Below are 23409 nucleotides of genomic sequence, written 5' to 3' on the forward strand. Positions count from 1 at the left end.
AACCTGTGCTCTTTTCCCCCTTTTTTGCACAGTACCTGCGACACAATGTCCTACAGGTGTAATCTCCAGATAGATCCTGCATTTATCCAGATGGCATATCTTCTCTCACACTAAAAAAGCCTCCAGAGCACTAAGACCTGCCGAGGCCTGGTGGGTCCTGCCCCGTGTAGAGAATATATCATGATAAATTCAGAGTTGAATGATTCATGATATGTAAGTAAAATAATAGCAGCTGAAGCTATGCGGTATACAGTTGTTTCTCATTGTTGAAAGAAGAAGTACTGCATGATCTTTCATATTCACCACATTAACGTTATATTGACAGCCTATAATAGACAGTTAGTGATTTTTCTTTATTTGGCTTTCTGACAGACTAAGGGAAACCACATATTGACAGCCCATTACACATTCTGTACAGCCTGCATTTAGCTGGCATTGGAAGATAGACTGGCTATTTGAATCAGTTGGATTCTATTTACAGCCCAACATTCGATCATTTCTTCAGTGTTTGTCAGATGTTGGATTTCAATACCTGATACCATGGGATTTGGAGGTATTGAATTTCTAAGGTCCATCATTGTGAAAGAAAGCCCAAATTAAAATACAAGGTTACAGGTTAGGGGATTGTCGTGGAAATTTCTTTTAGGTTGTGAGAGTTGCTAATTCTCAAGAACAAGCACAAGTGTGATGAATCATCTCAGTTTAATTCATGCAGCATGGAGAGAAGGCATCTACAGCGTTTCTTTCTCTTCTCCCTAAAATTCAGGATTATATAGCTGAGGAAAGGGGTGGACTCATCTTGAAAAGACCCCAAATGTTTTTACAGGTGTCATCTATCTTCAGGCATCTAACGGCTAAAACAATGTTGGCAGTTATTTACAGGCATCTAAAACACTAAACCCCCATACCATGCATTCTTTAGCCCAACACATTTAACTGACCCTTTGACCACCTGTTACAATTCTACTATGAAACACAAAAAGAAGTAAGACCTAAACTCTACTTATGTGTAAAACAACCACAGGATCATCCCAAAGATGACACTTCTGTGCTACCTTCAGCAGAAGTCTGACATATGTCTTTGAAACTTATGACCACTGCCTGGCACTGAGCTTATATTACCAAGGAAAGCTTTAAATAGGGCAGCCTCATTGCCACTACATTAGCTTGCTTACCCTGAGGCTAGATAAGACTGTCAGACTGGAAGCTGAATGTGACGACACATTGTTGGAGCTTGGAGGGCAGCATACATAGATAATAAGCAACAGAGGCTAAATAAAACAAGCAACCTTCAACAAAGAGTGAAAACATGATGAACAGCAAGATGCATGACTGGCTCTTGGTTCTTGAACCATCTAGTGAAACTGCTGTGCACAGCTGCAAAGTTGGCAACCAGATTCATAAGTCCTTAAACAGGCAAGTCATCCATGCATAAATCCAACTGAGGTGTTATGGGAATGATGTACTAAACATAAACAATTACCATGGGGGTATTTTTATATTTTTATAGTCAATACATTAAAAACAACCCCTTTAAAAACAACAACAAAACATTAAAAACAACCCCCCATTTTAAGGACCCACAAAAACAAAACAAAAAAATCTCAAAATCAAATAAAAATTAATTCTCTGCTAACCATACATGTCATTTAACCATTTCAGACATTTTTAGTTTTATGAAAAAGCATATGACATTTTATCTAATCATGACTTTGTTTTTAAGATGTTATTTAATGGCACACTGAGTTCATTATTATATATTACACTCTGTGTATTATATAATCTGTAGTCACAATATCCACTTCTTCCCATATGGGCTCTTAGATAGTCTTGTGTACAGGTAACAACAGATATAGGCTGTTTTAATACTATCAAGGGAAGCCTGCAATGCTGCTACCTAACCAGAGTGATTGCCAATACTTTTATAAGGAGTACTTTGAGATTTTTGAAAATATTTCCTTTCTTGCTGAAAGAAGATCAATACTGCTCTCACGTCTGTAAATAGCATGTAAATATAGAACTTCAGCCAGCAGCTGGTTAGGTTTGCAGTTCATAAAGTCTAGTAACAGGTGAAAGAAGCTATCCTGGCTCTGTCCATAAGTAACAAAACACTTGTACCAGCATCTCTAAAGTTCAGTGATTAACAGGCTGTGTTGCATTTGTTTAGTCTATCTTCACTTATGCTACGGCTAGGCAATCTTCCAAATGACAAATAGTCATGGGTTTATTTTAGCCAGCGGTCTACAATTAATGGCCCCAGAAAGCAAATGACTTTTGTTGAAAAACTAACTAACTTATGAAACAAATGCTGCTGCTATTCTCATTGATATCAGTGCTACAACGGTGCTACCACTCTGTCAAGCTGGAAAGTATAATATATGTTTAGCAATTCCTCATTCATTTTACACCCAGTGATCAAATATCCCATTTGTAAGGAAACAACAGTGTGAATATATTGGTCACTATCTTTGTGCAGAATGTCTAAATGTCAGCTGAGCTTTGCTGGCCTCTCAGCTCTTTTGGAAGTGAATGTACTTCATATGGCCTGATTGTGTTTCTCAGTGTGACTTAATAATAATCACCTTAGTGACAGTTAGTGGATGAAACAGGCCCATACATTATGCCTTGATGGCCACCTCCAGAAACCTCGGTGCTATAGTAAACTCTGCCATTTGGAAATGGGCTGGAACATCTTAAAATACCCTGAACAGATTTTAAATGGGGGTTGGAGCTTAGAAAGTCTTTGTCATACACATTCATTTTCTCTGATTTTAAGAAGCAGCAAAATGTAAATAGTTAACTGATTGATCATTCTGTTTATTTCATTTCTCTATTTTTCTACTGGCTAAAGCAATATATTATAAAATAGTATGTGCGGCAGTGTATAAATAGTGTAATACTGAAATGTGAGGTGTCATCTTGTTGAGAGATAACAGCTGAAGTCTTTCCTGGTTGCTTGGCAACCTTATGGTGAGGACAGAACTTCCGTAGCCGCTCATGGCCAAACAACATCCCAGCACGGAAGTCCCTGTAAAACTGCAATTTGTCATTTGGCGTGCACTAGAGCTGCTGGCAGCCCACTTCTCTTAACAAAAAGAGCCATGCTATTGTAGCTGTTCCCCCTGTTCCCAGTCCTTATGCTAAACTGGGCTAACTGGCTGTTGGCTATAGTTTCATAGTTTCCAGATAGATGTGAGAGTCAGTCTCCTCATCAAACTCTCTGCAAGAAATGTATTATCACCTGTTGAATTTACTATGGCTGGATAGCATTAAGTGTTGGGTGACTGTTCATGTACTGATAGGTAGATATTAAAATAATAAAAAAGCAACATTTCTCTAACACATATGGACACTGTGTGGAGTATTTCCTTCTAAACCATTTGCAAAGTGTTATTGTATTATAGTGGTAGGACATCAACAACCCCATGGCTGCCTGAAATTCTGTAAGACTTTAGTACATCTGTTCTAACGTCTCAGAGCTGTACCTGAGCCACACAGTCAAAGGAAATAACTGCCCATTGCTTTCTTTCTCTGTCCTGTTTTAATGTACTGCATCTATGTCCAGCCCATCATCAGACATCTGTTGCAAGAGGTTCCTACTGTGATGTTGGCTGACAACAGACAGCCAAACAAAGCCGGTTGACACATTCACTGGCTTCTTGATAAAACAGCGAAAACAGTTTACACATTTATATGTTAATTGTTCAGAGGGGGTATGGTTTCCCCTCAAGCATATTATGATCTTTTTCTCTCACCCTGTTCCTCCCTTTGTGTACAATCCAGCTTTTTGATAAATAAGCACAAAGAAAACCAATAAAATATTCTGCTTCGTACATCATTTATTTACAATTATTTTTAAAGAATTACCAAGTACTTAAAAGCATTGCCTGTAAAGCTTTTAAGTACTTGGTGATTCTTTAAAAATAATTGTAAATTTCACTGAGAAATTTATCTTTAAAGATGTATAAAGCGTTTTTTCAAGAGGCTTTTTGTTTTTTTTTTCACAGCTTGAAGTGCAGGTAGCAGTTTTATTTTGGGAAAGCTGTGGTGACAAAGTGATTGCCTCTGTTTGGCTAAAGTAGGGTCAAAATATGAGGGAGAGAGGGTGAGATTTGGTGTCTGCTTTCAGCTAGCGAATGAATGTACTTTGACATCCCTGGGGAAAACTGTAACTGGTTGCCTTCACAAAGTGTGATGGAAAATGTCCCTACTTCAGCCCTCCACCACCTCTTTTTTAGAAATAGATGGGTCAGGGAATATGACAAAGCTTCAGGGCGTTTAGTGTAGTGTGAGAAGTTGGGGGAGAAATATGATTACAGAGTATAAGAGAGGGGCTAGATGGGCCTTTTCAGTCAAGTGGTTTTATGGTAAATATTTTAGTGCCAGTATTTGAAGACAAACCCTGTAATTAGCAAATACCTACAGGAAGAGTCCCATGGAAAGAGGTGAGCAGTTTACAGTCGATGAATCAGGATACACCTAAAAAGTAGTTAGTTTTAAGTTTCTTTTCATTATCAGTGTTCACCCTAAAAATGTATTCTGTAGTGTAGTTCTCAGACAGAAAGACAGTAGAAATTTCTGGTTTTATATTTCTCTCACCTCTGTGACGTCATAGATGAGTCACAGCTGTCTGCCTTTAGGCCTCGGGGGAGTGTTTCATGATGCTAATACCTCAGTAAGGGTAATAGTAGAGCATCGTGCACAGTTTGGTTTGGAGCGTAGCTTACAAATGATGACACTGTTATGATAACTAATTTATGATGAACCAAAAATATTGTGGAAAACCCGGCTAACTAACTAATGCATTCACTCATTAACATATGCAAAAACTGCCTGCTGCACAGCACAGGATTTTTCACACATTTGGTAAGGTTGTATGACCAGGCTGTGTTCAGCACATTTATGTCTGCCAGTACAATACAACAATACCTGAAAGCTTCAGCACACAGACACTAATAGGTCATGTGGAATTACGCATAAATATTTGTGATGATGTGAAGTGTAGTTAGGTTTTTATTCAGTGGAACACTGATTAAGGTAAGTGGCACTTCCTTTACTGCGGAGTGGTTTTGGTGCAGACACTACTCGTACTCCTTGAAGTCCAAGGTCGGTTCATATCCTGGCACTGTGCCCTGCAGGCAGGCGTCTCAGCCTGGTCAAGCATGCAAACAAAGGCATGTTAAACCACATGTTTAAGGCTTATTCAGCAGTAATGGGTTCACCATCATTCCAGGTCAGAGTGCCCTATAGTTCCCAATTGTGTGGGATGCTTAGACCCCATTATACTTTTATTCAGGTCTGGTTATTATTTGTTTAGCATGTGGGGATATGCCCCAGTGTGGTGTACTGTCAAATATCTGTACAAATATTCATGAAAATCTTTGTTAAAACAAAATGTTTCTGGTCAGATGTGCTCATTCCACTCATCTCATAATAATACTCTTACTGCATAATATCCAATGCACAACAAGCTCAATCCTCTAAGAAATGAAAGCCAGAAAAACAGTTTGTGGATCTGTGGTGATAATAAACACCAGATAGGTAAAGTGCAAACTGAAACTTTGGATTAGACTGTATTTTTAGCCATATCCATTCATCAGAAGTACAGATGTATGGACTTTTTTCATGCATCTACCATCTTTACCTCAGGTTGGTGAAGGTATTTGGACAGATTAGGGTTAAAATAAAAAAAATGTATACATCATCAAAACGAATTTTGCTTGTAGGCTCTGAACTGTGCAAGTCTGCAACCTATGACTCCTGCTGTCTGCAGTAACTGTCAAGATGTTTTTTTTTACTCATTTTGCATTTCAAAGTGTTGTATTTTAGGATTAATAGGATTCAGGTGAGTTGTAGTTCTGTTCTGGTCAAAAAATGACTACAAAATGTTAAAAGTCTGTCTGATTTGGAAACATGTGCAGTACATCCTGTCTCTGAGTCACAGTGGCCCATATGTGTCCTGGTGTCTTAACAAAAAACATGCAAATGACATCATTAAGAAATGTATTTCGTTGACACTTCCTAACAGTTTTTGAACATTGAAAGTATTTATGAAGCTTTGTGTACTGTCCAGTGACTATAACTTACAGATGTTGTCAACACATGGCTGTCGTGAATGAATGAGATTTGAAAATACTGTTTGAGAAAAAATGTGAGCTAAACAGATGTGTAAGGACAAATGTGATGAGAAAATACAAAAATAACAAGTATCTAGCTGCTTGTGCCCAGGACTGTATGAAAGCTGAGAAGGACATGGACAACAGAACTGTTGTTTATGATCTTTATGCTACTGCCATTTCCACTGTAATACCATGAAACTTTATTTGACTATACTGATTCAGCAGTGCCACATGAACCAATACCTGACTTGTTTATTTTGACTTTCATTTCTGTTTTCTGTGTCAGCAATTCATATTTTGTGGTCTGATCATTTGGAGTGATGCTGATGCTGTTTCAGGAGGAAGGTAATGGGGAAGACAACATTAGGACTAAAAATTATTCATAAGGAGAAGAATATGTAATAATGAAATACTCAAAATTGTTCACTCTTTAAGGCTACTGCCCAAAGGTAACAGCTTCTCAAGTGGTGAGGTACATCTGTGAAAGTGAGTGTAAATGTAATGGGGCCGATGTGCCTAGTAGTTTACATGTCTACAGCATGAATGAGGCATGGTTTCCTTTGCATTAATTACTTGCCTAGAGATTATATGGACAAGTGTATTTTCTCATTTTCTATCGGATTAACTGATCTTTACTTTCTGTAAACACTCTAAGCAGCAGAAACATTTAAATTTGCTTTGTCACTGGAATATCGTTATTATTAAAACAAGTCAGAAGATATCCAGTGAATTTTATGTGATCTTTAGTGACATCAGTTTTCCTTTGTTCTGTCAGGTCCTCCAGTCATCGTAGGAATGAGCATCAACATAGCAAGCATTGACTCCATCTCAGAAGTAAACATGGTAAGTTACAAAGCTCTCAGTGTTGTATCTGTTGTATCTGCAGTTCCTGCACCCACTGCTGCAGGCACCTGACCAACCAACTGCAGGTGTTGGTGAGCAAGAATATTATACATTTTTACAAATGCATGAGCCCTCACTGACTTCCCACCCACTAACATTTCCAATTGTGTTTGTTGGACTAGTTCGATATGTGTTGGTGGGCAATACTTTTTTTTTTTCTGAATGAAAGTTTGTTTTTCACAATAAATATAAAAGTAGATTCAAAGTTTTTTCTTTGTCTGGAACTACAGATATTCAGCAGGAGCATAATCCCCTCGCTACTCTAAAATAAACACATTTATTCGCTGCAGCACAAACTTGAGAGCAGTCAGAAATGCAGGCTGAGCAGTGAAGAAGTGTGGCTGGAGTCTGGCAGATGACGTCATTCTGTTTTAGCACTCCCCATATTTCACTCAGCATGACAGTGCAGCTCACTCTTCCCACATGGTTTCCTATTTTGTGTTATGTTTTTCACACATTCTGTCTTTCCTTCTTTATTTTATTTGTGTTGCTTTTGTTTCTGCAGTGATCAAATGATGGCCAACCAAAGCCACAGTAGGCTTTGTTTTTAAATAGGCTTATCATTTGTCTGCCATGTCTTCGTTATTGCACAAAGCCTTGTATTTGGAGAGTAAGATATAGGAACATGGCAACACTTTACAAGTGTGAACATAATCTAAATTCTCAATGAGAGCACACAGTGTATGTACTTTAAATTTGATGAGGGTTGAGATATTAAAGTTACTAGTTCAACATGTCAGTGTTTGAGTGCTTGCTGGTGTAGTAGACAGTCAAGTGTCAGAAATGTGCTTTTCTCCAAGTCTGCATTTAAAATTCCTAATTTTTAATGACAAATATGATGAGGGGGATGCTAGACTTGTTTATTAGTAGTATGGCTGAGCGTTTTGTATTTATTCATTTATTCAGAGGTGACTCATTAATAGTTAATCAGGACATAAGGGAGACTTGATGTCTTAATGTGCATCATGCCTAAACACAGAAACTGTGGGTGAACGTATTTTAATAGTTAAGAATAATTCAAGATTAGGATGTCGTGCAAAGGGATGAAAGTATCAAGGTTGTATTTCAGTATTTGATAGAAAAAAAATGTAAGGAATATAGTGTTTGCCACAGCCACGGCCAAAAAAATAAATATAGTGTTTGCAATATTGCTGAGTTGTGTTATATTGAAAGTGTAAGAAGATGAGCTACCAAAATAAATGACATGCCATAACTGTTCTGTGCAATGTTTAAAATTCTTTGAATCTTCTTTTTTAAGTCAGTTTTTTGACTATGAACTCTATTTCTGCAGGTGCAAAATTGGCATCAGTGCAACCATTCTGCAGAAACAGCAATACTGCTGGACCATGTGCCTGCAACAACTTGTAGAATGTCTAGTCTTCTGTGTAGTTGATTAAACACCTGTAGCTTTGGCACAGAGCAGCAGAGACGATACGTGTGTTTCATCTCCACTGTTTGATTAGAGAGCAGAGCTGTGCATAATTTTACACATGGATGGCGCAGCAGCAGCAACTTCATTAATAATTAAAATCTCTGGACACAGGGACATGATCAGTCAGGATCAAACAGTATATAATGTTCTGAGTCAAAATATTTTTCTGTCACATGAAAAGGATTTATTACTGTGACGATGGGCACTTCCAAAAATGTTTATAGCATTTGCAGTTGTGTGATATTTGCATAGAAACATATGCAAAATGGTAACAAAATGATTCATCTTACGTCATATGCTGCAAACAAATAAAATATGTTTAAGAACATATAAAAACACACTGCCTGCATTGTGTGAACTCCCTAATGTTAATTGACCCTCTATGTTTTATTGTATGTATTATTATTTATTGCCCATTGTACTGATATGTGCTTTTTATGGCTCTGACTGTATGACTACAGACGCAATGGTGCTTGCAGGCATTATATCTTCACTACAAAAGCACCACTGTCCATGTCTAATTCAACAAATGCTGCATAATTTAGCTTTTTTTTTTTTTATTTTATTTTGAGCTAAATAATTGTAGTTCCATTTTTTTATTGCTAATACAGTCCTATAAAAGTTGCTTTTCCCTCTTTTTACTCTTCTTTTATAACGATTAAAATTTTTTAACATTTTCATGTCTTAGAATTTGCACTAAATTGTTCTGGCAGACAGTACCCTACTTTACGTAAGATACTGTTTGCCACTAATTTTAGTCACCTTTTTGCCTTTCATACCATAAGTCCTGCTTGTTTTCCAACTATCCCTGCTGTACTCACTACTGATTACTTGGATCAGGTTTGTTCAGTCAATCAGTTGCTGCAAGGGCAGGGATAGTGGGAAAACAAGCAGGACAGTGGCCCTCGAGGACTGGAGTTTGACACTCTTTGATAAACCATGCCCACTGTCACTCCAATCTCTGTTTCTAGTTTCCTCAGAAACAATTAGATAAACATGAAACAGAAACATATTTTTTGTCAGTGACTTCATAGACTTTTTTCCTTCTCCCCAGGACTACACCATCACAATGTATTTCCAGCAGAGCTGGCGAGATAAGCGTTTGGCCTATGGTGAGCTGAACTTGAACTTGACTCTGGACAACCGTGTAGCAGACCAGCTTTGGCTCCCTGACACCTACTTTCTTAATGACAAGAAGTCCTTCCTTCATGGTGTGACGGTCAAAAATCGTATGATCCGACTCCACCCCGATGGCACCGTCTTATATGGGCTGAGGTAAGATACAAAATGTTGTGTAACAAAAACAAAAGAACTATTTAATTCATAAACTGACAGAAGAAACCAGTAAGCATAACTTTATACAAAAATAATGTGGGTTAAAGCAATCCTATGTTTATTTTAAAAAAATAACAATAATACATCCTTCCCCTTGGAACTAAAATGATGAATTCATAAGCAATAACAGGCACCACTGCTCATTTCAGTACACTCAGGGTTCAGCTGCTACAGCATAACTTGGTCTGGTATTAGCTTATGGCGCCTAATGTGAGCTAAGGTTAACAAATGTGGGTAGACTTTACAGTTCCCTGACTTCATGACTCTTCCCCACTTGTGCTACTATTATTCCACATTTTAGTATTTTATGTGGCCCGGATGGTTTCTGTGGCAGCTGCAGCCACTGTCTAGCAAAATTTACATAGTCCTGGTTTTATACGGTTTAACTATATTTCTGCAGCTTCAACTGCTTCATATTCCATATGTCTTCATTTTGCACTTGCAGTTAAAGAATAAAACAGGTCGGTCTGATACACTGGACAGTGCAATTTGCCCCCCCCCCCCCCCCCCAAGGTGTTAAACTGACTGGCAGCTGGTCCATGATGTGAACCTGCCTCTAAACCAGCACTTAAAATAATTTCACTTTAAGAAGAATTTATTAATGGCTATAAGTTATGCATGATGCCTATGAAAAATAAAATATGGATAAACAGGAAAAATATTCCATATATACTTTATTGATAGATGACATCACAGGTATTTTGAAATCTAAAACAAGTACAAATCGAGAGTAATAGAAAAAACCAGGAGAAATAGTAGCCTCTCTAACAGCAGTCCTGAATTGACAGGCAGAAAGGAGAGGTGATTTTTGCCAACACTAGACAGCTGAAGACTCAGGCGTCTGATGACTTTTAATTAAAGAACTGCTATTTTTGTCATTTGCCTCTGTCATGTGGCAGTAATGACAACAAGGGGGAAAAAAGTAACCTATGATCACATGTGGCACAAGAAAAACAAAATCACCACTGCGGTATGCATCGTTTGGTCCTGTGGCAAGATGAATTATGACAGATTTATTCTTGGCAACAAAAAAACAGACTTTAAAGTTTTATTTATAAAGTTAATAGTGTGACTCAAGGCAAACAATAACAATGATTTGGAAGGAGAGAAGGGTACATTAAGTCCAGGATTCACTGACCCAGAAAGGCTAAAAAAAAAAAAGGTTCAAAATGCTCGGCACCTAAATGTCCTAGATCACTGTGACAAATGTGATGAATCAGTCAACAGTAAATGTGCCCACAGGGACCCATCAAAAATCTCTTTGGGATGGCTAAAAGTAAAAAAGTGTCCTGATGCTTGTTCAAGCTCAGAACAGATTGGTGCTTTTCTTAACACAAGTCATTAAAATAAAGCAGTTTGATGGAGGCAGAGAAGCTGGGGATGTGTTTTGTTCCATGAATAAAAGAAAATGGCGATGACAAGGTTTAGATCATATCAAGTAATGAATTATTAATACAATAATCAGTATTCAGAATCTCTGAATTACTGAATTGGTGCTGACACAAAAGGAGATACGATGGCAGAAAGTTTTCCGTTTTCCTTTCATGACTCTTCACAAGACTACTATCAACGCGGTAGAAAGGAAATTTCACTGCTGCTGAAGCTGCGAATGTCTCTCTACTAAATAAATCTTTAAGGTTTGTTCCTTACTCTCTGTGACAGTTGCACATGGGCATGGCACACTAATTTTAGCTACTGAGCAGATGTCCAAGAACAATCTTGAAACTACATGCATGGCACAGTCCTGAGAATGGATGAATATATTAGAGGAATATGTGCCTGAACGGAGGCCAATAAAATCAGCTTCTGTCATCTCTCTTTTCACCTCTGTTTGGTTGTTACAGGGATGAAACTAACAGAAATATAAGGTCCTACATCTTTCAAACACTTGTGGATAAAATATGAGTGAGAGTGAACCACTAATGAGTGGTATGAATGTAAATCCCATTAAAATATGAATGATTGTTTTAAACGTGTACTTAAACTACTAAATGTGTGAGCCTTTTCCGAATAAAGCAGGTGGAAACAGGGTCAGTTTCTTGCCAAAATGGTACCAAAATAACAATACACCACCTGATCTGAATAAACATTTCCAGCTGCTCCACTTGGCACACCTCAGCACACACAGGTTTCTCTGGAGCAACAGAAGAACTAAGCAGGAGACACATGCATCATAAAATCAAAAGAAAATTGCATCACACCTGCGTTTTCGCCACCACAGGGTTTGCGCCTGCGTGATACAGAAAGCTAAGCCTGTTGCAAGGGACACTAGCATCAGCCATTACGCCGACATCTCATCTTCAAACACGCAGCGGTTTAATGTTCTCATCACCCAACATAGTTGTGTGGTGTGGCAGATGGTGTCAAGGCCCTGGATCTGTTCTCCAGACCATTTTTTTTTTTTAGCAGTGTACAGTAATTAGAAGCAGTGCATAATCTACATGCACGAGTGATTTCAGAACCTTTCCAAGCCTCCTGTAAACATGTAATTAAATCGCTGTGTTGAATCTTTGACTTTGCCCAAGGGCTGTATGGACATTTTTCTCCAGAACAACAGATGTTGTTTTAACTATAGATGTTGTGTTTTCAGCTCAAATCTCACTGCTTGAGGTTTTTGTTGTCTTAAATGCATTTTCTTGTAAAGACCGCCTGTTTGAATTTATGCCCTGTGCTACTCTTGAGCGCAGTAGAATACAAACTGTGGACAATCACATTACACACACTGCTGCACCTTGTGCTGCGCTCTCACCTATCCGCTCACTGTGAAATGTGCTGATGCTGTTGTTTGTCCCTTTCCCTCTTTATTTACCTTGATTTCTACTGCTTACAGCGATTTTAATCTGAGCTGTGCTGATTTGTGTTGATCAACCAGTTCTATTTTTATATTCATTTTAAGTACAAACTGGTACAAACTGACAACATCTGCTTCATGACTGTGTCCTCATTGGATGTTGAATGGTGCAGTTTCTCTACCTGCAGTCTTTATTCTGTGGCTCAGCTACTCATTGCACCAAGTTATTCCAAGATTGCCTTCAATAAAAATGTACAGGATTATGATTATTCATAGATATTTAAGTGCATTTTTACTATTAATACATATCTTATTTATTAGGTTTCTGAATGCAAAACCTGTAATGAGGTTTTTTTTTACACTTGTGTTTTACTTAAATGAGCTGACGTGAATAAAGGTGCTTCAATTCGATCACTCTAGAATGAATTTTATATTTAAATAATAACTCAAATTTATATACAGTTAAGATTTTGTATATGTGAAATACATTGTTGTGAGATATTAACCTTGTGCTTTTTATTTTTAATGTGGCGAGGAAGAGGGAGGAGGCTGGGTCTGAACACTGCTGAGTGGTGCAGGAGGAGCAGGAGAGCATTTGGGTGTTGCAAACAACCAAAGTCATTCCAAACATCAATAAAAGAAGTTGGTGTCAGTAGAAAGTGTGGAGCCCGGTGTGCACGATAGAGCAGGTTTCTCTAATTCGCCTGTGAGCTGAGAGGCTGAATCATCATTAGCTAACTGACTATCCAGTTTGGTAGTGCACTAGGTCCTGAGAGCATTAAAGGCTTTGTTGAGCTAAGCTTTCACCAGATGGTGTTTTCTCTCTTCTCGTTCCTGACTCTGCTCTCTCCTGTTCCTCTGTTTATTAACCGTGGTGTATCATTGTGATAGTACAATAATCTTTGTTTGGTAAGCAAGCTATCTCAAAGAGAAGCATACAGGAGTAGGCTGTGTAGGCGTCAAAACTGGAGCTCACAAATCTGAAAGCCTCCCTGTCTGTAGTGCTGAGCCAGTGGGATTCACCTCTAGATTGCTTAAGTGGAAAATGAGTGGAATCCACTTTTAATCATAAAATTCAGGTTTTTCCTTCCTTGGCCTGCTGCTAAGCTATTTGTTTTACATCACATGTGCATTGCAGTGACAATAAAGATGGTACATTTTTCTTCTAAAAATCTTTGGAGCCTGTGTGGTTGTCTCCCACCTCTTAGTGACAATCATATTGTGAAATCTATATGTCTTAGTAACTGAGATAATCTTACATTACATTTAATTAACTTGGTTTGAGGATGGATTGTGGATTATATAGTACTGACTATAAAAATCTGTTTGACCTAACGAGCGCCTTCTTGTAACTAGCAGTTTTAAGAGTGTTTGGGCTTATGTGTAGCTACATACTTGGAAACCTATTATCTTATTTTGGCATTAACAACCGTATATTACCAACTTTATCTTGTGTCCATGAAGATGCTAGTGTCCATCCTAAACATTTTATTCTAAACCAGAAAGGTCACTGTCATCGGGGCACTATGGGAGGATCCAGGGTCTGAGCAAAGTCATCTGGAGACATCATCTGGGGCCCATTAATGATTATGGAAAATGTCATAGCACTCCAATGGTTTAGATATTACAGCCTGCACCAAAAGGGCAGACAGTGTGTCCACCATTACTGCCATGATGACAGACAAAGCACCAGTTGTCAGTTGGTATGGTCGCTCAATGGTTAGCACATTACCTAAATTACAGTGTAGGTTCAAAACGTACAAAGTTCACTACATGTATTGCCTGTTGTAGGTTTCGTCATCTAGAAACAAGAATAGCACTAAACATATTTTAAATAACTTGTTCTTGTATTACGACTCGTGGCAGGTGCACGTCCTGACTTGTCTTGTCAAGTAAGAATCATGACACCAGCACCTAGTTTTCTCTTAACTTTGCTGCACAGCATCACTGCACACATCTTTGTAGTGCATCCAGAGAGATCACCAGAAACACAACAAACAGACAAAAAAAAGTCTATACTGTAAAGACACGGCTCTGTTTTGGACTGCAGTGCCTGCGCTGAGGCTGCCGCTGACCGCCTCTGGTGGGACTTTAAGTTGCTGACCTACATCTGCTGACAAATCCAAATCCCAGGTCCTTGCTGTGAGCCGTCCCAACTTGTGCCTACTCAGTGATGATTCTCTCCTGACTTGTTAAGTGTCACAGACAAAGTCAATTATATTCGTAGTGGGTTTTTTTTTTTCTCTCTGCCGAGGGGCAAAGAATACATTTCTGTCCATTACTCCAAGCTACTGCTGCTGCCAGGGTTTTACTGTTTCACTACACTACTGTACCAAGGGTATTGTCTTTTTTAGAACAGTAACTGTGTCTTGACAGGTTATGTCTTCCTGTTTATGATCACAGAGGACACAGGACCTTGCTACAGCTTGAGGTTTCAAGCACTACAATCTCTCTATATTTTAGTTTGTTCTATTTTTCACTGCCTTCGGTAAGATGTAACTTATTTTTTTTTTGGCTTTAGCACTACTTCAGTTTTTGTGCCCACATTATTTTTATAAATGACTGGTCAAAATGTGTTAGTGGATACCTAGTTTCTGTAGTTGATTGTTTGTGATTTGGGCCCTGGAGTAGCCTTGACCAGTTATGGTTTCGTTGGTTTCCAGCTATTGTCAGCTAGTGTTACAGTAGCTGGGTTGCTTGCAAACAACAACATTAAACCCACTCAGAAGTCCAGATGAAGCAGATTAGTTGAGCTTTTGACTATTTAACTCATTTTCTAACTTTGTTGATTATTTAGCCATTAATATATATATACCTAAATTTGAAATATCACATTTTGGGCCTTTGAGAGCAGCAGTAGCAAGATGGGGACTCAGTGTTAACAAGTTCACCTTTAGGTTATAAGGTGAACTTGTTTTTTGCAAACAAATTTACACATACAGCAATTAAAGGGCAACATTATCATTCAATTTCTAAGCAGCTCCCAAGGGAAATGTCTGGCTCCTTAGTTGCTAAATGCTCCAGTTGAACATTTTCACTATGTGCTGAAGCTGAAAACGATCCTCTGAGAGCTGTGAAGGGTGAATCAGAAAATAAAGTTTAAGGTCAGACAATGAACCAAATTTACTATAAAGCTCCATAAAGTTGATGAGAATTGCAGACTCAGGTAATAATTCTCTGTAGGTTCATTTTAAAACCTGAATCTACCCTTTTCAGCTAATCTAATCTCTATCCAATAGGCATACCAGATCTAGACAATGTAGTGTTGCCTCTGCAATTTTCTTTCAGCATTTTGTCTGGAAAAATTACAACTGTCAAGTGACCTTTTTTTTATTAATGTAATTAATAAAATCGGTAGTAGCCCTGCTGTACCCTGCAGCAGTGGAGCATATTGAGATAGCAGGGAGGTGCAGAACAGAATGCAGTTTGAGCAGCTCAATGCTTGTGCAGCAGAATGCAGCTCAGTGTCATTGTGAATAATAAAAACATTCCTGTCACACATTTTCTTCATTTAATATTTTCTTTATACTTCTGGTCTCTTCTACCAAAAGGTCCACGTGCTCGTGTGTTAATCAGCTTTCTTAGAACATATTTTGTTTTTCCAGTTATCGTACCTGCCAACAGCACATTGTTTACTCCACCATCACTCTGTGTTTATTTCCTGTGCAAACTGTTTATTATCGACTGTGTCACTAATTCTGGATACTTTTGATAACTGTGTACATTTGTTAATTTGTCACTGTAACACCACAGACTGTAGCAGTGTTGGTGGATTTGATTAAGAAATGATTAGTAATCTATCCACAATGTGAAATATGCATTAAAGATAGTCAGACACCTACATGTATAATTTGTAACCAAAGCTGTTTTGCTGGGCTACTGGATTTATTGACATTAATAAACTGCTATGCATGCATCTTTTCCTAAAGCAACCTGGCAAGAATGCAGATCTCAGAATAAGCAATAAAACATTTACAGTGACAACATCTCAATACAGAGGCTGAGCAGTTAGTGATTTACATGGGTTTTACTTTGTTTTGTTTTCTTTTGTTTTGTTATTTAGAATAACCACCACAGCTGCTTGCATGATGGACCTGAGGAGGTACCCTCTTGATGAACAGAACTGCACCCTGGAAATTGAAAGCTGTGAGTAATGCAAAATAATAGTATTCATTTAATATCTCTGTGTTGTCTCTCACAACAAAGACCTTTACTCTGAACTTACAGTAAAATGTATTTGTGTCAGACAATTTTGAGTAGACATTAGTTAATGTATGCCATTTGTCAGATTCTTTAACTTTGCAGTTGATGACTGCCTTGAAAGATAATGAAGACATCCCAGTGCTTGGTGATGTGAATTGATTGATATCGCTCTTAACCCCTAAATCACACTGTCACACAATATCTGAGCAAATATAGTTTAACATTCACTCGCACCCACCATATCTGCGATAATCATTTTATTAAACAATTTGTCAAGTCAAGTTTTACACAGCACAGTATCACAAATAACAATGTAAGAATATGAATATCCAGATATTTAGACCAGTCTGATAGTTTTTTCGAAGACAGTGGCTTAGAATTATTTATTATATATTTTTTAAAGGAACTGGTTGACATTTTTGGAAATGCACTTATTTGCATTATTACTTTTTGATTTAAAAAGTTAATCTCAGCTGCATTTTTACCTTTGTAAAAAACATGGAAGAGCTCATAACCCCCTGACGTTGAATGATTTTTTTTCCAAATGTTTAATTTAGATAAATCACTATTCAGGAGTAAAATATACTAGTGGTGTAATTAAAAGTTGTATTTGCTTGAGCATTTTCATTGACTGCTTTAGCAATCAACACACTTGCTCAATACACCTGATATTAGTGGTTCTTGCCGTTCAGCCTAAAACTGCAGTGTTTACCCTTGGGGACATCAGTAGGCAGTGAAATGTGGATATGGCATGAATTAAAAAGTTGCAAGAATATCTGCTGCTTATGCTCATGAAATGCACTGGGAGTTGTGCTCATTAACCATCAGCTTTATTGATTAGGCAAGCAGTTGTTTCAATTTCATGGACAATGTCACATTTCCTTAGTATACAACCTCAGAGACAGATTTAATGGTAATGAATTCTGGTCCCTCAGTGAGTTTAATGCCATCCAGGTCTGGATGTGTGGTAGTAGAATGTGAAATGTAGTAACACTTCCCGGACAAATTGCTCTGCAGTGAATTCATACTGGCCCATCGACATAAATCTTCTACTATGGTCAGTTTCGGTTGCACTTCCAAAATGTGTGGAAGCACCACACATAGTGACACATGTTAATGAATATTCATGTGGGCAGTATTGCCTGGACTAATATACAGTAGGACCATAGGAGTTTGGACAGTGAAGCATGTGATTTCAAGCAAAGAGAAGAGACAGATTGAAGTAAGGCAGGGATGCTTTCTGCATGGTCCTAATGGAGAGAAATGTTTTTCTAAAATAAAAAATATATATATGTTGCTTTACATGTAGTTGTCATTGAAGTTCATGGTAGAGCATAAATTGAGCTAAGATCTTTTTGAATTAGTTTTATTTGACCTATGTCTAAAGTTTTTTAATTCTGTCACCAAAAATCACAGGGAGGAGTGCACCTACTACTTTTGGGCATTTGAAGGGTTAAGATGAAGCCATTTTAGGATGAAGTCGATGATTCTTGCAGTCAGTGGCCTCCAACATAAATGGGGGACCTCCACTCATTGTTCAAACTCTTGCACCGGACTTGAAATAGAAAAATTGTTAACGATTTCTTCAACCCACGTTTTATTTTCCTCTCACCTCTGAATTTTTCCTGACTTTGAAACAGATGGATATACTACAGATGACATCGTATTCTTCTGGCAAGGAGGAGATAATGCTGTGACAGGAGTTGACAAGCTAGAGTTACCTCAGTTCTCCATCATGGACATCCGCTTGGTGTCCAAGGAGGTCAGGTTTACTACAGGTAAGGTTGTCATAAAAAGGCCTATAAACTTAATTAGGCTGAAAGTGTCCACTGCATAAACAAAATGATTTTTACATGGTCTATAAACACCTCTGGTTCCATATCCCCACTCCGAGTTCTATGAGGGTGGGCATCAGTAAATATGTCATTGTCACCGTGGGGAATATCATTATATTTGGGTCATGCAGAAAGACAATTTCCTTTTCAGTACAGCAGATTGTAGGGGGCCATTTCCACATATAAAATGTGAACACTTGCTACTAAAAAACAAAATGCAGCTTGTTGACTCACAGACCAGTCTCAGGCAGTACAGTAACCAAGGTTGTTGACTTATGTATTTCATCCTCAGCATTTATATTAGAATCAAAGCTACTTCAATTTTTTTGATTGATTCTGATTTGTTGGCTCTGATGTTTTACTGAGAATAACTATTTTGTGCAATTCTACACACATTTATTTTACTTTGCAGATTGATTTTTACATGCAGTGCATACAATTAGACATTATAATAGAGTTAAAAATGCTGCTTGCAGATGAATGAATCAATAAGACAAAATGGACCATTTTAATTACAGAATTTATACTTCATCTAGTATTGTTGCATCGTGCGATTGCTAGATTCACATAAAGGAATTGTTTGAGATTGTGGAATTACTAGTTATTTGTTTTCTGTCAGTGAGATGAGAAGATCAGTGACAGTCTGATGAATGTATGATAAACAGTTAGCTGAAAACAGTGGGAAACAACTAGCCTGGCTCTGTCCAAAGGTAAAATATGCCTATCAACACCTCTGCCATTAATTAACACACTGTCTTGTCTGTTTAACTAGTACAAAAAGTGTAAAAATGACTATTTATGGTTTTACAAGGGGTTATGAGCCTCTGCTACGTCCTGTAGTCCAGGTATCATGTGAGGTTCCAGGCAACGAGACTCCAGGTACACTGAGTTTCTAAAGCATCACAAAGCCTAATATACAAATGAACAGTGATGTGTTAATAATGATTAAACCAGTAATTATATTTCAGTTGACTCCAGCTACCCAACAAGCAACTGTACAAGTATAATTCTTATGTTTGAGTTTAATGAAATCTGTGAACATTTGTTGCAAACATTATTTTGCAAAGTACTTGGGTGATCTAAGGCATTTGTCTCAGACTTGATGAAGTATGTAATGAATCAATACCTTAGTATTGATTCATTAAATGATTTACAGGAACGTGGCGATGATGAGGTCATTCATCATTGTGTGTTCCCCATAGCAAATAGCCTTTTAGATTAAAACCATCATGCTTATCTCGAGCCTTTTTTCTTTAGTGACAAATAGGAAATAAAACTGTAGATAGAATACATAAAATGGAATTTAACTATTATTTAGAGCAATTTGTAAAGTTTCCAACCTCATAAATATCTCACTATAGCGGAGGGAGAGAGGCCCAGCCTTGATGTTTATATTGCTTTTTGCATCAGCATTGTATTGTTGTGGTCGTTTAAATTAAAGTTCAATCAAAAGGCCAATTAATGTCTTGGCACAACCAAATGATATATACCTGCAAACTGTCAATGGTTTGACTTACTACCTCAAAATCATGTATGGTATATTTTCCCTCCTCTTTTAGTATAAGGGCATGCATTGCAATTAAGCACCTCTAAAATGCCCTTCTGGTGATGTTCAGAGGACAGAGAAAGTGCAAAAGGAAAGCAGAGCTGCTCTCTGTGACAATTCTCAGAGGGATGCTGGAGCTGCCTGCTGAGATAGGGGGTTGCAGAAAAATCTGCCATGTTTGCGACTTTCTGCCATGTTTAATTGGAATCGAACTTGTCCCTGGAAAGGAATCCATCGCTTTGGGGAAATTAAGTGCTCCATCTGAACAAATAGAGAAATGACTACCCTGCGCGTTGTCAAAGTGCAGAGTTTGGAACTCTTAAGCTGTGCCAACGTTTCCTCTTTCTCTCCTTTTTTCACTGATGTTTTCACTTTTGTCCTGCTCCTTGATAAACTAGCATTCTGTCCTTTATTCTTACAGGTTCATATCCAAGGCTTTCGCTGAGTTTTAGGATTAAGAGGAACATTGGATATTTCATCCTGCAGACATATATGCCCTCCATCTTGATCACCATCCTCTCATGGGTCTCCTTCTGGATCAATTATGATGCCTCTGCAGCTCGGGTGGCCCTGGGTAAGCCAAAGCCTTCTATCTGTTCCCATGTAAATCCACAAATTAATCAGAGGAACATATAGCTGTCACATGTTAAAAGTGCTCAATGCTTACATTACAGGCACACAAACATACTGATGTTTTAAGTTAGGGGGGAAAATGATGTTGGTACAGTTCCCCAGCTTCGTAGTAACGAGTAGTATTTCAATTAGAATGAATACATTCGGGATCTAACCAGACTTAACATGTGACTTAATTTGATAAACTTTAAAACAGTAAATGTGAATACAGAAACGTAGATCATATTATAAGCTCATCAGTATACAGTATTTTTAAAGTGCACTATTGTAACTCTTATTAAAGTAAAAGATTTGAATATGTCTTTAATCAATGGATAACAGCATCTTTGGTTAAATCAGAGGTCCTGTCATTTCTGCACCACATCTAATAACACTAATGACAATTTTCAGGTTTTGCTTTGATCCGTCAAGATCTTTCTGAATTTACAGGTTTTGTGTAGGCAACCTGGACCTCGGTGTCGCTCCATTTGAGAATGTTTTTTTCCATATGAAAACTAGAGGGTGAAACATATAGACCTGCACTTTTTTTTCCTCCTAATTTGATACTTGTCCTCACATGTCGAGTGGGTTTCCCTCAGCCTAAAGGTTCTAAGAGCAACTTAAACATAAATGTGTCCGAGTTTAATGAAAATGAAATACCGTATCATTTCTGTGTATCTGATGGGAAATTCTTTGTTTCTGTGTGTGTTGCTGTACTCAGGTGTGACAACGGTGCTTACCATGACAACAATTAACACCCACCTTCGGGAGACTCTCCCAAAGATTCCGTATGTGAAAGCCATCGACGTCTACCTCATGGGCTGTTTTGTGTTTGTGTTCCTGGCCCTGCTTGAATATGCCTTTGTAAATTACGTGTTTTTTGGCCGGGGCCCTGCGCAACAGAAGAAAATCAATGAGAGGCTGAACAAAGCCAACAATGAGCGGGCAAGATATGAAGAGAAGCGCCTGAGGGAACAGGTTTGTATCGTCTTCTGCTAGCTCTCTTTTAGTCTACTTGTGTGTGTCAGTCAGAGTTTAAGTACAAAACAACTATGTTCTTCACATAAGATTTCTAGCCAGTCATTTTATCCAAAGACACATATACAACATTCCCTGAAGTAATCTCCCACTAGCATACTGATGCCACCACAGCCAAATATGCATTCACCAACCATCATCCATTGCTTCTCCCTCAAGCACTGACTGCTTTTTATCGAGCAGAGCCTTTTTCATTGAAATAGCGATTCATCTAACTCAACAGTGGTGTAAACATTCTCATTTCTTATTTAGGTTGTTGTCTCTGTTTATGCTGTAGGCTTCATTCATTCTCAGTCTTCTACCTTGTTGCCTATTTAACATGTTTTGCCACAAAATTTGACCAAACTTCAAAATGCGAAATGAGAAGGGATTGGCTGTTTAACAATTTGGCAACGACAGACATTGAAATGGCCAGACTGAATGAAGCCCGCTCCCCCTGTTTTTTGTGTGTGAAGTACTAAATGCTATGCTTATTCAAAGTTGTTCCTGTTAACTTTATGTCCTATGTATTGTGTAATTTTTAGAAAATGTGCTTATTTGCCAGTATTTTATAGCCATTTTAATGTTCTCTTCATTTTTCTTTCACATTGCAAGGACTCCATTTCCGTGCCGTTTCAAACCAACACCTTCAGGTCATTTACACAACGAAGAAATCTGTATCTCGAGGAACAAAGAAAAGTTGGGGTACATGTATTTAGAAATCATATCAGCTGTAGGCCAAAACCTCACAATAAAATCAGATAATTAAGGTTGTTCAAATAATTTAATTTTCACTTTTTTGCAAGTGGAAGCTCACTACTAGATGCCTGCTTAAAAAAACTCTGTTAACTACTTATTTTGCATGCAAAAAATGACATTCCATATCATCCCTGCATTTTGCTTTAGCTTGAGAGCTTGGGGGATGGGAGGGGGGTAATATAAGTTTCATTACTGGGGGAATCTGGGGCTTTACTTGACATTTCAGCCCTCAGTGACTCGCTGTGTCTTTTCCCGATCCCCGCAGGTGGATGCTTACGGAAACATCCTCCTCACCACACTGGAGATGAACAACGAAGTGATGCCTTCTGATGTTGGGAGCAGTGTCAGTGACTCTCGGAATTCAGTCATGTCCTTCGACAGCTCCGGGGTCCAATTCAGGAAGCCAATGGCTCCCCGAGATGGCTTCAGCCACCACTCGCTGGATCGGAGCGCCATGCGGAGCCGGGCTAACTGTCGGCTACGACGACGTTCCTCTAAGCTGAAGTTGAAAATCCCAAACCTGTCAGATGTTAGCACCATTGACAAGTGGTCCCGGGTCATTTTCCCTATCACCTTTGGATTTTTCAACCTAATCTACTGGTTGTACTATGTGAATTGATGTGCATCCCACTAGGAATCATGGGCCATATTTTGAGAGCACATTAAATTGGCTTTGATACAGTTCCAAAATATGTATACACATATACAAGTTGAACATATGTATATGCATATTTCTATATATTATATTTATATATACACGTGTGAAATCTGAAGGACCTTTCTGCTGTACAAAGTATTAATAGGATGACTTGAATGTTTAAGAATAATTGTGAGAGAAGAATTTCAAGGCTTTGAGT

The 23409-nt window shown here is 38.1% G+C and overlaps 1 protein-coding gene across 4 annotated transcripts in view; it reads left to right on the top strand.

Annotated features, from left to right (window-relative positions):
• Positions 1-23171, top strand: part of gabrb4 (gamma-aminobutyric acid type A receptor subunit beta4) — a 45336-nt gene extending 22165 nt beyond the window's left edge. Inside the window, exons 3-10 of one of the 4 annotated variants that reach the window (XM_026328301.1) lie at positions 6895-6962; positions 9509-9729; positions 16644-16726; positions 18424-18561; positions 20586-20738; positions 21498-21754; positions 22409-22498; positions 22818-23171. In XM_026328301.1, coding sequence (XP_026184086.1) covers positions 6895-6962; positions 9509-9729; positions 16644-16726; positions 18424-18561; positions 20586-20738; positions 21498-21754; positions 22409-22498; positions 22818-23171 — 1364 coding nt within the window. Of the gene's footprint in view, positions 1-6894; positions 6963-9508; positions 9730-16643; positions 16727-18423; positions 18562-20585; positions 20739-21497; positions 21755-22408; positions 22499-22722; positions 22736-22778 lie in introns of all 4 variants that reach the window. The other 3 variants (XM_026328302.1, XM_026328304.1, XM_026328303.1) reach the window with 3 other exon arrangements.
• Positions 23172-23409: the final 238 nt, after the last annotated feature.

This window comes from Mastacembelus armatus, chromosome 14, assembly GCF_900324485.2.
Source record: "Mastacembelus armatus chromosome 14, fMasArm1.2, whole genome shotgun sequence".
Taxonomy (NCBI): domain Eukaryota; kingdom Metazoa; phylum Chordata; class Actinopteri; order Synbranchiformes; family Mastacembelidae; genus Mastacembelus; species Mastacembelus armatus.